We start from the raw sequence: 15,546 nt of genomic DNA, 5'->3' as shown, positions 1-15,546 counted from the left end.
GCGGACCCGCCCCGCCGCCGCTCGCCGACAACAATGGGGCCGCCGGCCCCGCGCCGCCCCTAATATACCCCGCGTCACGTGACGGCCCCGCCCTCGCCCCCGCCGCGGGGCGCGTCGGGAAAGCGAGTTCGACGGCGTGAAGGGAGCCGGGAGCGGGAAAGGGCGGCCGCGGGGGGCGATGGGAGATGTAGTGCGGAAGTGGGCGCCGGGCCTGGCGTGCGGTGTTGCGCCAGCTGCCCCCTCACGTTAAGGATTACCCGAGTTATTAACCAATTAGAAGCTCAGGGCACTTTTAATCAAGTGCTCCTTGATTAAAAACCCTCTTCCTTTCCCCCCTCCCCCCCCGCCAAGCACTTCGTCCCCCCCTTGTTTCCAGCCAGCAGCTGGGGGCTTCCATTGCCTCCTGCAGCCGCCCTGCATGACCCCCCCAAAAAAACAGCATAATTAAATTTAATTAATTAAAAGAAGCCGCACACACCCAGAAGCATTCATTCAAAAAGTTTACCGAGCCTGCGTCGCTGCCATACACATCCGTTACACTTGGTGCATACTAACAGGAAAAAACAAACAAACAGGGTTAAAATAGGCACCGGCCCCCGCCCAGGATGAACTAAACCATGGAGAAAAGGCGTTTTTAACCCCAGCCCCCCAGGCTCCTTCCTACCCTGATGCTGCCCTGCGGTTTTGGGGGCTCAGTGGAGCGGGGGTTTTGCAGAGCTGCTGCCCCAGGTCCTGCCCTGGGCGCTGAGAAGGGAGCTGGGAGGTGCCGGGGCCCCTTGCGCGATGCCAGCGCCAGCCTTCTCCCCCCGCCGGCTCCGGGGCGTGCTCAGGGGTTTGATTTCCATTTCCAAGGAGAAGACGGCTTCCAGGAGCCAGCCCAGCAGGTTGGGAACAGAATCGTTTATGGCTTACACACACAGCCGCTTACAAACTTCAGCAGCAGGGAGGGGACTTGGGATTGTCGTGCACACCAGTGCCTCTGTTCTCCTCCCAGCCTGTTCCAGGATCTGCCTTGTTCTGGATGTTGCTGAAGTCTGATTTAAAGCAAGAGGTCTGCTTTACGCTGTATTTTTCCCCCAAGATACTTTTTTTGGCCAAAACCACGCTCTGGTAGTGCAGTCCCACGGGGGTAAGAGGCAGGTAGGTGTCACCCAGGGCATCTCGCAGCCGGGGAACGGGATCCATCATCGCAGCACACAGCAGACTCTTCGCTCCAGAGGTGCAGCTGCTGTCCTGGAAAGCTCCACACAGGCACTTTTGTCCCCATCAGGTCCCCTGAACTTGTCTAGCTTCTCCTCAGTGCACGCAGGGCTACACCAACGCTGGGTCAGCCGCAGAGGCTGGGCAGGGGAGTGCAGGGGCAGAAAACAGGGCAGCACATAGAGATCACCCCAGTGTTCAATAAAGGTATCCAAGTCTTTCTCCCTTTCCCTTGAGAACCCTGAAACATGCAGAAAGGAATCCCACAGACCAAGCTAGTTAGCGATTTCTTTATCCAGCTTTGCTTCACTCCACATTTTGCTCCAGCTTTACACGTCCACGTGAATTAAATCTGTAGAGAGAGTTCCTGACAGCCTTATACCTGCGAGGGAAGGATGGCACCACAACCACACCATTTCCAGGGTGGGTGGAGAGGAGAAAAAAGAAGTCACCACCTTTGTCTAACAGATGCATTGTAATATGAAATGAAAGCTTAACAAAATCTTTAAGAAAATCCCTCCCAGCCCTAGCCTACCGCTCCACCAGCACAGCACATAGCGTGTTTGAGACCTGCTCAGCTCAGCACGTGCCAGAGGGCCAGCTGGGTGTGCTGGACCACTTCAATTCATGTTTTCTTGCCAGTCTGTGAGCGTCACGGGAGCTGATGCCTCTCAGAAAAGCAGAGCACGCTTGCCAGAGAAAAGCCTTCACAATCTTAGGTCCCAATGACAAATTTCTACTGAGAGCTAGAGGAGAGCGCAGCCTGGTGACTTCAGCCTCGCATCTCCAGTGACCAAGCAGCACGTTTCCATCACTGGCAGCTCGCAGGCTGTAAGAGCAAGGCGGTCCCCTGCCAGAAAGGCAGCCGAGAAACGAACAGCTCGGGGGCTGAGAGGGTGCCCAGAAGCATCCAGATCTCTGCTCGTGTCCTTGTGCTGGAAGTGAGGGGTCTTCATGCGTGACAAAAGGATCATAGGTGTCTCTTATCCCGTCCCCTTCTATTTTAAGATGATGTGGTAGCTATCATTGGTTTCAGCTGCAAAGGAAGAAAAAAGCTTATGAGACACTCATAAGAGCAAAGGGATCCCCTGGATTCAGCTGATCTGACACAAGAGCTCCCCGGGAAGTACACAAAACCCGGGCACTTACACACCTTTCATGGTGTCCAGAACAAAACAGGATTCGTCTTGGAAGTTCTGAATCATCTGAAAGAAGCCAAGAAAAGCAGCTCAGTCTGAAGCTGTATTTAAACACGGGAAGTGTTTCACAGAAAGGGCTGGAAGCTGCTTGCTCGGGAGCTCAGTGCTCTGGGAGGTAGGAGATGCACCAGCCGTAAATATTTATTCCTTCATCCAGCTCTCCAAAGCTGAAGATCTGAACCAGCAAGCCAAGTGAACCGACCGTATTCTGAGATGCAGGTCTGGAAGCAAAGTCCTCCCACGGCAGCTCCCCTCCCTGCTCTCACAGCACAGCCGGAGCACAGCCGAGCACGCAGGAGGGCGCGCGCCCAACCCGCGGTGCTCAGGGAGCGCTGCTCACCGCACCAAACCCCACGGCTCCAAGTGATCAGAGCCAGCAGCAGAGCAACGTCCCCAGTGCTAAAATCCTTGGCTCTGCGGGCTTCACCAACTGACTCCAAGCCCTCAGAAACCAGAGGCAACGGAGCAGGGCCCTTCCCAAAAACCTGCGCAGGCGGCTCGGGCAGCATCAGACACAAACCAGCTGAGGCAACCCAGCACAAGAGGTAGGGAATAAGGAGCACCGCGAGGCGGTTACCTCGTCGCTGATCAGCACGTGTATCCCCGTCGGGCCTTGCTTGTAAATCTGGCTGATCTGCTGCGAGGAGATGCTGAACAGCTGGGCCAGCTTCTCCGTCAGTTCCACCGCCGTCAGCTCCTCCAGATAAATGGCGTGGTACACTGCAAGGAGAAGCGGCGTTGTAGCAAGGCAGAGAGCAGCCTCAGTGCCTGCACCGTGGCTGCAGAGACCAGCACGCTCACCTGGGGTGCTGGTGTGCAGAGCAGCACCGCAAGCAGGAACACCCCAGCCCCCTGGGAAGGGCCGTGCACCTTTTCAGCAGTGGGCTACCTGCTCTGTGAGCTTTCCAAACCCAAGCTCCTAAATCGTCACACGACTGCAGCTGGTCTCTGGTGAATGCTTTGACTACGTGGCTGCAGCGTGCCCCCAGCTATAAAACCTGGCCATCGTCAACGCTTGATCTGCATTCATGCAGTCCTCGCCTCTAAAAGCTTCTCTTTTGATTACCACCAGCTGAGCAGCACTTTGTACCATTCCTGGTATGCTTTGCAACGCAGCGGGGTAGAAAAGCCACCCCTGAGCCCCCTCGTTCTCCCACTGCTGCAGCGGGTCCCGGGGGATGCGAGAGGACCCAGACTGGAGCAGGGCGAGGAGAGGCCACGCCGCCTGCTTTTGCGCTTGCCGCTCCAATCACAGAGGTGGATAAACCGGCGCCTGGCTGCTCCACAAATGTAGGTCACTCATTGTTGTCTGGGCAAGGCTGGGTTCTCGCAGGAGCTATCATTTGCCGGCTCAGAGCAGGCAGCACGCCAACAGTCAGTCTGCAGCCACCCGTTTGGTCAGCAAGGGGAAAAAAAAAAAAATCAGCTGGGTAGGACTGGGGCAAGTAAGAAAAGCGCTCCCGGCAATCCTGTGCCACCCTGATCAACGGAGAGTGTGCACAGCGCCCTGGGTCACACACAGAGCCTGCATTAGCTTGCAGGGGAACTCTCTGCCTCCTTGCAGGGAAGAGATGAGAAAGCAGCCAAAACAAGGCACAGCAGCTGAAAGCCAAAGCCACAAACCCTCTCTGAGCTGCTACGCAGACTCAGCGTGTTCCGGTAAGGTATCGACAGCCCTGGCTGTTTGCTGGGGGATGCTCCATGGGGGCTCAAAACCCCAGGGACAGCAGCCTAGGGATCAGCACTGGGGATCAGCCCCGCTGCTCCTGCGTTTCTGCCTGCCGAGCCCTGCTGCTGCTTCCTCCTCCTCGCCATCACCCAGGCGCGTGTGTCCGCAGCGATGCCACAAAGCCCTTACCAAAGAACGTGCTGGTGACGGTGTCCCTGTCCTCGTGCTTCTGCTGGAGGTCCCTGAGCTGCTGGGACTCCTGGCACACGTAGATGGTCAGTCGGGGCCGCACCATCCTACGGACAGAGCAGCGAGTGAGCACAGCGCCCGCAGGATTGCCCAAGGACCCTGGCGCTCAGCCAGCAACCTTCTCTCCCCAGTGTCCTCAGAAAAAACAGAGCAGGTTACGGAATTCACCTCGAAGCAACGTGGAAGGGGCATCGCGGGTTCCAAAAAGGGTCCCAGAGACAGGTATAAAGCAGCATTCCCCTTACAGGAAGGTTACTCCACTGAATAACCATCAGCGGGCAGAGGAAAGGAGCACGGCACAGGCAGCACCTCCTGGGCTGTGGCTGCATCCCCTGCCACCGACCAAATCTTTCCCTCTCTCCCTTCCAAGAGGAAAATCATTTCCAATGCTCCTTGCCCACATGGATTTTCTTCCCCCAAATTGTCCCTGGAGCAGTTACCCTGCTGGCCAAGCTGTCAAATTAAACTGAAAGGGGTTCACAGAGGTTCATGAAACTCTGTCCTCTGTAATAGCAAGTCCCAAGCAAACGGGTTAACACCAAACACGCTTCCCTGCCACGCACGATCAGCTTTTAGAGCAGCCAACTTACCGTCCTTTCAACGCATTGAAGAGCCTGATGCCATCTGCAGGGCCACAGATCTGGATAACATCTTCTCTGGTCAGCTTCAGTAAATCTGCACCTGCAATTTGACATCAAGAGGGGAGAGAGTCACAAAAGCAGCCCAGAGCTCCTGGGGTGGGGGCCCTGGACCTCAGGGTTGTGCCAGCTCTCCCTGCAGAGCTCACCCCATCCCAAAGCCTTCAGCCCTCTGCTGACAACCTCCCCCCGCTTCCCCCGGAAGGACATTTGCATGTTTTTCCAGACTGTTTTTGGAAGAATGTGCTTTGGTACGACCCCACGGCCGGCATTATCAGCCTTTTTCCTCTTACAGCCTGCTACCCAGTGCCTCAGTGACCCTGGATAACGGAGACCACATTGCCAGGGAACGAGAGGAAAATAAGTACGAGCAGTCCTTTACACAGTGCACCAGATCAGCATTTCCCAGCTTGTTTTAAGACTAGAAGGTGCTGCGAGCTTTTGGAAGAGAAGCCACCACCATCCCCAGTGTTTTGTCAGTTGAGAGCGAGGTGAGAAACGAAGCCGACAGCTTTCAGGTAGCCAAGCTTTATTGCGTTACAAAGACACGAGATTTTCAAACAGCTGAATTTGCAAGGGGGACAGAAAGATGGCCTGGGGAGCAGAAGGAAGCAGAGCAACGGCACGGACACGGAGGGGCCGCTGGAACCTACCTGAGAAGTTTCGGAAAAGCCGAGAAAAGGTGGAGAAGCGATTCCGGTGCAGCCACTGCTGGGCCTCCTGGGGGGTGCTCGTGGGCAAGAGGTTCTGCAAGGCAGGAAAAGAAGGGTCACAGCCTCAAAGGTGACACGGACGTTTCCACCGAGGAACGAGCACAGGCCAGCTGGTTCGCTGTCTGTAATCTTACATCGAGAGCAGACTGGGCTGGGCTCACTACGCACACACAATAAAGGCTGCAGCCTGGATGGGTTTTGGTTTAAAAGGCTTCAGAGGGACAGAGGGGGAGGAAGGAAGCAACGGGGAAAGCATTAGCAAAGATAAACTGATCAGCAAAGGTCACAGCGAGCTCCAAGCAGCTTGCTCCCAGCTCTGCCTTGCTGTACTGGACATTTTTCACTCTGTCACCTCTTCTTTCCAAACAGGAGTCAAAATGAAGTTATAACCCCCCAAAGACGTTAAACTACAGCAGTCTCTTCCCAGGCAAACTGCAGCACAGCCACCCACGAGCCCACCACCACTCGATCACAGCAAAGCCCCTTTTGCGACCCGTGTCCCATCCTTACCACAAGCACAAGCTCTGAAGTGTGACTTACATCTGCGATCGGAGGGGGTGGCTCGGGCTGGTGGTTTGGAGAGCCATTTCTAGATGGGGGAAAGAGCCAGACAGAGCACAACACGTGGTTAGCACTGCCCTTCCCTTCCTGGCACGGGATGCCCGCAGGCAACAACACCGCCCTGCAAAGCACAGCGCCCGGTTGGTATCGGTGCCGCTTCGACACCGCGGAAGCACGGGGGCACCGCTGCTTGCGGGCAGCCCCGCAACGGCAGCAGCACCATCATTGCTGCAGCGAGACACTTTGCAAGCACACACGGCTCAGGTAAGAGCAGTCAGCACGGTCACCGTTGTACTGAAACACTTTGCAAGCACAAACAGCTCAGGTAAGAGCAGTAACGCGACGGGGGAAGGCAGAGCGCAGCAGGCTGGAAGCCGAACGCAAGGGGCTGCTGATCGAACGCGCACACGCTTCTCGTGCAAGAGCCGAGCTTTCTGGGAGCAAGGAGAGGCAACGGCGCTCAGCTCCGAAGGCTTTCGTTTCTTTTTTTCCACCCTGACGCTGCCTCTGTGCGGGCTGCTTCCGCCTCCTTGCACCCTGGCACCGGGCGCTTCTTCCTTGTGCTGCCAGCTGGGGTGCATCGACCTCTCCGGCGAGCCAGGAACGGACAGCCAGGCAGCCTCCCCTCCAGACTCACCCTTCTCCGATGGAAAAGCTGCTGTGGGAGCTGTTGAAGCCAGGGGATGGCGCGTTATTGACGTACGTTATCTCTGGCCAGGGAGAACACTGGAAAGGAAAAGCCAGAAGGGTCACAGGTGGCTTTGGACAAGCCCACGCGTCCGCTCCGCTCAGCGCATGTTAACGGCCATTTGCTGGCTGGCAACTGGTGACGAAAGAGAATTAAAGAATAAAGTCGGGGATTAAAAGGAGCCCTGCTAATTCACCGCAGACAGGCACAAGCCTCAGACTAAACAATCCTTCATCTCAAAAAGCCAAGAGCCCCCAAATTCGAGTGCAGGGAGATCAGACTCTTAAGTGATCTGTGTCGCTGGGCTGACTGACACGTGCAGCACCGCCAGCCTCAGCACCTCCAGGGCGCATGAATCACCCGGGGTGGGATGAGGGCTCCCTCCCCAGGGCGTTTAAGAGCTCAGACTACCAGGGTTTCACAGACTGACACCTCCCAGGCAAAGGGAGGAAACGGGGGAGGTTTTCTGCTCACTCATGACCTACATGGCCGATTGTCATGCAGGCAAAACAAAGCTTGCAGGCAGAGGGAGCATCTTTCGTTATTCAGGGGAAAAACCACCGACTTTCGAGGCACAAGAGCCCTTTTTCAGGCCTGCTAAAAATTATCTCCTCTGCCTAGAGTTATTTATCTGGCTTTTGCCTTGCAGCCACAAACAACTGAGGCAAACACCTCAGAGCAGAGCAGCCAGCTCCTCGCGGCCAGGGCAACGCAGGCTTCACTCAAACAACGTCCCCGCCCCGCACAAGGACGCGCCCCACCTCGGTGAGTATCGTGGTCTCGTAGGAGGGCTGGTACTTCTCCTTCTCGTGGGGTGTTCGCTTCTCCATCTTTTCCCGGTCGGTCTTCTGCTTCCGATCAGCTCCCTTGGGCTGGGGAGGAGATATCGGTGTTAGATCAGCGGTGTGGGACAGAGAGAACCGCGACAGCCTGAGGAGGTGACTCGTCCTCCTGCTCTCCACCATTTCGGTGGCACGTACTGCACCACAACACAGAGAGCTGGGTTATGAGCTCGGCTTTGCTGTGACCTCGAAAAGACGTCTACTTTCTTATAGCCAGGCCTAGGAATGCTTTTGCTTGCTGCCTTTATAACGCGCTCAAAGCCTTGGGGATGGCAGCAAGAGAGGCGTTAAAACCACCAAACCGTCCCGGTGCTCCCCTCTGCAGGACCCTACAAACAATAACAGGCAACATCCTAACAGCAGCAATCCAGCACGGCGTGAGGCATCTTCCTCCTCTAGACAGCAGAGAGGAGACCTGAACAAGCTCCCAGGCAGCTCCAAGCTGGGTGAGGAGGTGCTGCTCGGCTGCAGCTCAACCAGCCTGCTGCAGCCACGGAAATGGAACAGCTGCTGTTATCTTTCCAGCCTCTGTGGTCAACGTTGTGGCTACTGGAAGCCAGGAAGGATCCGTGCTCCAGCCACGGACGAGCACAGACGAGACTGACACCGAGGGAGCTCTTCTCAAAGCAGAGACGCTCCCAATTTGAGGGGCAGAGGGGAGAAAGGGAAGAACGGGGTGGGAGCCCAAAGAGCATCAGCCCTAACCAGACAGCACCCTGCAGGGACGGGCCCACAGGCACCACCCCGAGCCTGCTGCCCCAACACTCACAGCCCCAGGGCATCAGGGCAATACCGGGAGCCTCTGCCAAGGGCTCGGGCAGGCGAACGCCGAGGAGGTTGAGGGTCCCTGTGCTCCGGTGCCCTGGCGCGGGGCAGCGTGGGGAGATGGCCGGTGGGAGGGGTACAGCGGCGTTCCAGAGGGACCTTTTCGAACGCAGAACGGCAACAGGCAGCGGCTGCAATTTATCGTTTTGCTCCCGCAGGTGCCGCCAAGACCATCCTCAGCAGGGAGGCTGCGCCCTGAGGCTGCAGCTTCGCTCATGGGCACTTCAGCTACAGCTCTGGGTTTCCCCGTGGCAAGGTTGTCAGAGCCAAAGAAAATAAAAGCCACCCCCAAAACGCATCCCTGGCGCAGAGCGCTGAAGCTCAGTAGAAACCCAGTGCCAGATGCTTGCGATGCCACTATCCTCAGGGTGCTCATCTGCAGCCAGCCTTATCCTCTCAGCACACAGCTCCGCAGCCATCCTCATAGGCTATTTACATCCAGACACGAGCCAGAGCTCAAACAAGCCCTAACAAATCACCCCCCCGCCCCTGCCTTCGAAATTTTATAACGCAAGCGGGCAGGAGAGAGAGAAGGGGAAAGAAGCCAAGTCAACAGCAGCAGGGCACGCTGCCCGACATCCTACAGCAACTTCACGATAAAACTGCAGAGCGGCGCAGGCTCCCAGCCAGGCAGCCGACCTGCGGCGAGCCAAGCGCCCCTGGGGGGATCAGGGCAGAGGAAGCACAGCCACAGAGGCTGCGTGGCATCGGAGGGAGGACGGGGACAAGGAAAGGGACAGGGACTGGGCAGGCTCTTTGAGACAATGTCAGCGACCCAGACAGCGTGGGCACGGCCGCCCCGCGGCACAATGCCTGGGCGGTGCTGCAGTCACCTCGCTGGCACGTGCTGCCACAGCCAGATACGGCTTTGGGTGCCCTGCAAAGGATTCGGAAGTCCTGGAGCAGCTGCACACACACAAACCAACAGCAGCCACAATAGGAACTGGTAATAATGGGATAAGGAGGTCAGACGGGCATCAAAACTCCCAGCAGGATCTCCCAGGCAGGTAAGACACGAGGCTGAATGTGGGAGCTTTGGCAGAGAAGCACCACAACCCATTTACTCCCTAGTGTGCTGTTCTTGGCTTTCCAATTTTTGAGCCACAACGGCATCCAGGCTCCACTAGGACAGGAACTAGACCAGGAAAAGAGGAGTGACCAGAAGGACCGAGGGTTTTCACTGCCTGCAAGCTCGGCCACGGTCCTGCAGCCGTGCTGCTCGCTGGGGCTGCGGCAGGGACTGGGACCGGCTCCTGGCTCGCCTCCCGGAGGGGCAGGACACAGCGGACGCTGCGTGCACAGCGGGCCGAGGTACCTTGAAGACCTTGATCTGGCAGCTGGCCGAGTGCAGGTGCTCCGTGTACTCTCCGTTCTCGTTCTCCTTAAAGGTGTCTATCTGGACCCGAAAGGGCACCCCCTTCTCCCCGCCGTGCTTCCGCATGGTGAACTCCGTGCTGATGCAGTGAACCTGGGGGAAGGCAAGGCGCCCCGCCGTCAGTGTCATGTAAAGGGCAAAATGCAGAGCTCGCACGGGAGCACACAGAACCAGGAGCGTTAAGGAGTTAAGGGGACGCAGCAGCAGAGGTGGAGCCGCATTCTTCCAGCAAGTTTTGCAAGCTCTCGATGTTACGAGCAGCCCCTGGCTCAGCAGGGCAGAGAGCTCGGCTGCACCAGCCTCTGCGCGCTGGAGCCTGTTTGTTCTGGGCAGCGGGGCCAGAATATTGCCAGGAGGTATTTCAGGCAGCCGGGGAGATTTGCAAAAGCATCTAAGCAAGATGGGGAGCACATCACCTAAACCAGCAGGGCCTAAACCACCACACAAATCAAACAACTCGTAGGTGGTCAGCCAAGCTTGTCTGTTGCCAATCCACGAGCTGCCACTCTCTTGCACTGCTTGTGGCAGGAGGCGAGGTGTATTTCAGTTTATACCCTCTACCACTGTGGCATCTGGCTGCTATTTCAGAGCTCTGAGTCAAAAATCATCTCTTTTTTTCCCCCTTGGATAACTTTCAGTTTTTTTCCTAAAGCCCTGCAAGTGGAAGTTCCCCCGTCCCTTCCGTTACCTGGATAAACACGGACGTCCTCTTGGAAGGATCCCATAAGAACTCCACCGTGTTGAGCTGGGTTGGATTCGCTCTGGGATCAATGATGCCCACGGACATCGGGATATCTGCAGGAGCACATGCAGACAGGTTTTGTTAGGAGGAGAAGCAGGGGAGTAGCAGGGAAGCTACGGAAGGACCAAGTGCGCGTCTCCGCCTGCAGAACGCGGCAGAGCTTTGGGGGCTCGGAGGCAGGCCCCGAGGTGCTGCCCCAGGGACTCACCGATGTCCAGGATCCTGTCCCCAGGCCTGTTCCACCGCCAGCCCTCCAGCTGCTGATGCTCCGTGTACTGCAGGCGCCGGTCGTGGAACACCACCCGGAAAATGCTCTAGAGGGGACAAACTGTCAGCGGCTGGGGCTCTCCCAGTAAACCCCCCGGTCCTCAAGACATTTTCCAGTGCAAAAAAAAAGGAGCAGAGAGGGAAGTGGAGGGACCTGAAGCCTCATGAAGAAGCCAGGGCAACAAAATAAAGCCCAGCTGGACCCTTGACAGGACACGACCTTGTGTGCTGCTCCCTACAGCCCCAGCTGGACCTGTGCACCGAAGCTCTCCACTTACCTTCACCAGTTTCCCATTAATCTCTGGCAGCTCCCCAATTTTCCTGTTGTCCAGCATCCGGATTTCATACGACTGCCCTGAGGGAAGGAAGACGAAGGCTCCTTGTTGTTCGCCACGTACAAGCCGTTGCTGCCACCCTCCCTTGCATTTTGACACCTTTTGCTGCCACACCAGACACGCCACTCGATCTCCTTGCCACGTTTCAGCACGGGGTCCCAGGAGCACGACCATCTCACCGCCCCCCAACGCTCCTCTCCAGTGACATGCAATCCTCTCCCTTTCTGCTGGCGGATTCCCTAGCAAACCCTTACCAACCAAGTGCAGACCCAGCACAGGGCAGAAATCGATTACTCAGCTTCATCTGGCTGTGGTCACCAACCCAGACCTCCTGATTCTACCGAGAAGCGATGGCTGCAGCTTGAAAGCACAAGACGTGCCCACTGCAGGGCACCCCAGCACACTCCTGCCCAGCTCTGGCAGCACGGAGCAGCTCAGACAGCTTGGCTGCACCCAGTTCTCCAGCTGCACTTCACACCGCGCAGATTTTACTCGTGTGAAATCCCACGGGCTGCTCGCACCACCACAGCAAGGCGAAGGAGCCAGCGGTTTCAAACAGGAGCAACGTGGGGTTTAGTAGCGAGGTGCTTTCCACTCCCAATGGGAAATAGCCAAAGGCAGACCTTTAGGGTTAAAACGTGGCGGGTTTAAACCAAGCGCCTGGGGTTCCCTCACCTTGGTTGAGGTAGGTGAGCGTTTCGTCGTGGAGCTTCACCGCAGGGGACGTGGCCGCACACAGCACATACTGGAAGGGCAGAATTTTGTTCTCATTCTCCGGAGGCAAACTCGATTCTTCCTGTTTGAAGATGGGCAGGGCAAGGACGTCACTGAAAAGAGAGGTGTCAGACATTCATTTCGGCTCTGGCTCCAGGGGTGAGGCGGTAGGTGTTGGGTTCCTCCTGCGAGGAAGAGCTTTAAGATTTTTAGTTAAACCAAAACCAAGAAACAACAACACCACACGAGCTGTGACATCTCTGCACAACTGCAAAGGGGCATTAAAGCAGGCCAAGGAGATCTGGGGAGAGGCCCTGACACCAGCTCTCGCTGCAGCTTTTTCAAGTTGTCCCCCCTAACACACGTTTCTTGCTTCAAACCTACGCAACAAGCGAGCCCGCGTTGCAGACAAAGCCCAGCTCCTTCGGCAGCACGCCTGCCCCAGCAGAGCAAGGAAGGCAGGATGCCTCCAGCACCACGCTGAGGAATTCCTGTCCTCCCCCTCGAGGTACCAGCCCAGTGCCCTGCTCCCTGCAAGGCGGTGGTTCAGCTTTGGGGGCACAGGAACGGGAGCCACATGGGGAGAGCCAGCGTGGGGCAGAGCCCCCCGAGCCCGTTTTTAGGGTGGCACCGAAGTGCTGAGCTCTGCCACCGAGTTAAGCCCTGCTCCTTCTCCGTGAGAGGCTTCTGGACAGCTCCCTGGACAACAGCAACAGCTCCCTGCCAATTCCACGTGCTTTTGGGGAAAGCCTCCGCTTACGCGCTTCGTATCAGGGTGTGGGAGAGGAGCTCCTGGAACAGAAGGAGCAGAAGAACCGCAGCCAAGTTCTGCAGGTGGAAGCGCCCGCTCAGTGCCCAGTTATCGCCTCCGAAGCCGCCGCTTCTCCCCCAAATCCCCGGGCTCCAGCACAGACCAGCAGCACCAAGAGCTCGGCTGCGTTATGCAGCATGAAGCACAACCCCACAGCGCACGTCGTGAAGGAGCAGCGGTGTCCAGCCCTCGTCGTGCTGCCGGCAGCCACCTACCAGCGCTCGGCCCCGAGGTAGCAGAGTCCCTCCTCCATGGGGAGAGCCCCAGCCGGGCTCCGAAATGGGGGCGCCCGTCGAAAATGTTCCCCCCCTGTCCTGCACCGCGGCGCTGCCGTGAGAGATGGGAGGAAAATGTCAGATGTCAGGCCACAAAGGTCAGCGCGCTCACCTCCGGGGGTACGCGCTCTATTTACGGGCGGCTTAGGTCAACAAAAGTCTCGGAAAAAAAAGAGTCAGGTTTCAGCCGGCTCCGGCAGTGCGGTGCGAGGGTCTGCCCGCGCCATCCCCAGCCGATGGGTGACGGAAAGCTGCCGCCGGTGTTCACAGCGAGGTCCCGAGCGGAGGAACCGATCCGAAACACAGCCGATGGCACTGCTGCGATGGAGAGGGGATGGGTGCGCTCCTCTCAGCTCCCGCATGTCTGCGATTTGGCCAGCTAGCTGCCTGAGGATCCTCAATTAAACAAAACCAAACGGTTCTGGCATCCCAAGAGGGGTCAGGGATAACTCCAGGAAGGTGCTGCCTCTCCTTGTCTCTGGAAGGAAGAGGAGAGCTGCTACTCTGCTTCCCCTGCACGAGGGCACCAAGTCAGCAGTTTCTTTCCACCGCCACCTTTCCTCTCTCCCAGCGCCTTGTTTTTAATCCCAACATCTAACGTTTCCAGCTGCTCAAAGAACTCAAGTCTTGCGTCAGCTCGTCCCGGGAAGGCCTCTTGCAGAGAGAAGTCGGGGTCACAGCTGGATTTACGTGAATTCTTTCTGGCTGCATCTCTGGGCTGCAGGGAAAACCAGAACAGCTTCCTGCAGCTTCACTTCCACGCCAGCTCGCCCCAAGCTCCTACCTGGCCCCAGCCCTCCGGTCCAGCTCTCAGCACCACCGAGCAGGCGCGTCCTCGTCACTACCAGGAACAGAGCTGGGGGTGCCAGGGCAGAGCTGCCAAGCGAGCACGAAGCCACCTCCAGAGCACAGGCCACGTGCTCAAGCAATTCGGTCTCAATGTCCAACACCGCAGGGTCCTGCTCCTGCTCACCGCCCATGCACGAGGACTCCCTGGGGGTCCCGGTCCTCTCCTTCGCTCCTGGCTCTGCTCAGAGCCAGGGCAGAGCTGGTCCCAACGGACAAGTGCCCGCCGCTGCTCCTCGGAGGTAATTATTTGTGGCAAGGCAAAGTTCCTGGGGCGTTTACAGCACGAAAACAAAGCCAGGGAACGGGGGAACGGGCTCTGCCAACCGGCCCCACACCAGGCACAGGACCGGCGCCGCGATTGAGCTGCGAGTCGAGGGCTGGGGGAGGCCGTGCGCTCAACACCCGCCTGGCAGTGCCCCGGCCTCCAAAACCACCTCCAGCCACCGCCCCCCCACCCTACCCCGCGGGCCACCCCGAGCTCAGGCCTTCCAGTGCCCGAAACCGGAGCGGGCAGAACCCAGCTCCCGGCGGGCCCGGTGCGGCCGCAGCCCCATCCCACGCCCCCGCCACGCCGGGCACCCCCAGGGACTGGCACAGCACCAGGGCACGTGGATCCCCCCCGAGCCTCCCAAACCTCGTTGAGGGGCACAAAACCGCCTCGGGGGACAGTGGGCGCCACCCTCGGGTGTGCCACGAGCCCGGTGGGTGCAGGGACAGCCCCCCCACCCCTCCTACCTCATGCTGTAGGCCCCGGCGCCCAGCTCCTGGCCGATGCCCGAGAGGCTGGCATCGAAGTCCTGCACCAGGCCGGACTCGATCACCTCGTCCGCCAGCGGCAGCTTCAGCGCCCAGGCCATGATCCTCGCCCCACGGGAGGCCGGGTGTGTGCCCCCCCCCCCCGGTGGGGGGACGAGCAGGGGGGGAGCCCCGGTACCTCGCCCCTCTGCAGGGGGCAGGCGGCGGGGGCCGCCCGGGGGCCCTCCGGGGTCTCTGCGCTGCTGCCCCGCTCCCTCCTCACGGGCTCCGAGCCCCCCCCCGGGCCGCTTTGGGGCACCCCCAGACCCAATTCAGGGTCTCAACGCCCCCCCGACAACTGGCTGCACCCCCCGGGCCCTCCCCGAGCCCCGCAGCCCGCTCCCCGCGGGCTCCGCCGGCCCCGACTCCCCCGGACACCCCCGCACCGGCCTCACCCCCCCCGGGACCCCCGGACCCCCCCGGGACCCCCTCCTGGGACCCCTCCGGGCCGCAGCCCCCTCCCCAGGGACTGCACCCCCAGCCCCGCTGAGCCCCCTCCCGAGGGGCTGCACCCGCCGGGGACCCCCCCCAAGCCCCAGAGGCTCCCTCCGCGGGGCTGCCCCCCCCCCCCCCCGGGACCCCCCGCTCCCGGCCCCGCTCCGGCCCCGCCGAAGGCACCGGGCCGCGGCCCCCTCAAAATGGAGGCGGCGACGGCGCGGACCCCCCGCTCCAGCCCCAGCGGGGAGCCGGCCCCGCCCCCTCGGCCGCCGTCAGCCAATAGGAGCCCCGCGCGGCCCGGTGACGCGCGGAGGGGGCCGCCAGTGGTGGGCCCCGCGCGGGGCTGCGGGGGCTGTGATTG

General features: G+C 59.1%; 1 protein-coding gene across 5 annotated transcripts; it reads right to left on the bottom strand.

Annotated features, from left to right (window-relative positions):
- Window positions 1–1,476: 1,476 nt before the first annotated feature.
- On the bottom strand, window positions 1,477–15,155 carry TFCP2 (transcription factor CP2). Of its 5 annotated transcripts, XM_066985802.1 has the most exons (16): window positions 14,688–15,155; window positions 13,044–13,821; window positions 11,979–12,130; window positions 11,247–11,323; window positions 10,910–11,015; window positions 10,648–10,754; window positions 9,900–10,052; window positions 7,679–7,789; window positions 6,867–6,955; window positions 6,179–6,350; window positions 5,609–5,702; window positions 4,908–4,998; window positions 4,258–4,364; window positions 2,977–3,119; window positions 2,354–2,405; window positions 1,477–2,236 (listed from the first exon to the last, which is right to left on the bottom strand). In XM_066985802.1, exons 2-16 carry the CDS (start codon window positions 13,079–13,081, stop codon window positions 2,199–2,201), a joined length of 1,530 nt encoding a protein of 509 aa, XP_066841903.1. In that variant the 5' UTR covers window positions 13,082–13,821; window positions 14,688–15,155; the 3' UTR covers window positions 1,477–2,198. The 5 variants fall into 5 exon arrangements, with proteins under 5 accessions (XP_066841903.1, XP_047910613.1, XP_047910614.1 ...); XM_048054656.2 differs by lacking the exon at window positions 13,044–13,821 and having other exon boundaries at window positions 14,688–15,147; XM_048054657.2 differs by lacking the exon at window positions 13,044–13,821 and having other exon boundaries at window positions 6,209–6,350; window positions 14,688–15,145.
- Window positions 15,156–15,546: the final 391 nt, after the last annotated feature.

The sequence above is a fragment of the Anser cygnoides genome, chromosome 32 (assembly GCF_040182565.1).
Source record: "Anser cygnoides isolate HZ-2024a breed goose chromosome 32, Taihu_goose_T2T_genome, whole genome shotgun sequence".
Lineage (NCBI taxonomy): Eukaryota > Metazoa > Chordata > Aves > Anseriformes > Anatidae > Anser > Anser cygnoides.
This window is presented reverse-complemented; position numbering and strand designations above follow the sequence as displayed.

Excerpts from the sequence above, each read along its gene's own strand:
- TFCP2 (XM_048054656.2), bottom strand. The coding sequence starts at position 14,809 with ATGGCCTGGGCGCTGAAGCTGCCGCTGGCGGACGAGGTGATCGAGTCC. Across the intron at positions 11,324-11,978 it reads GCTCACCTACCTCAACCAAG|GGCAGTCGTATGAAATCCGG; the intron begins GTGAGGGAACCC and ends TCCTTCCCTCAG. Across the intron at positions 6,956-7,678 it reads AGACCACGATACTCACCGAG|TGTTCTCCCTGGCCAGAGAT; the intron begins GTGGGGCGCGTC and ends TTTCCTTTCCAG.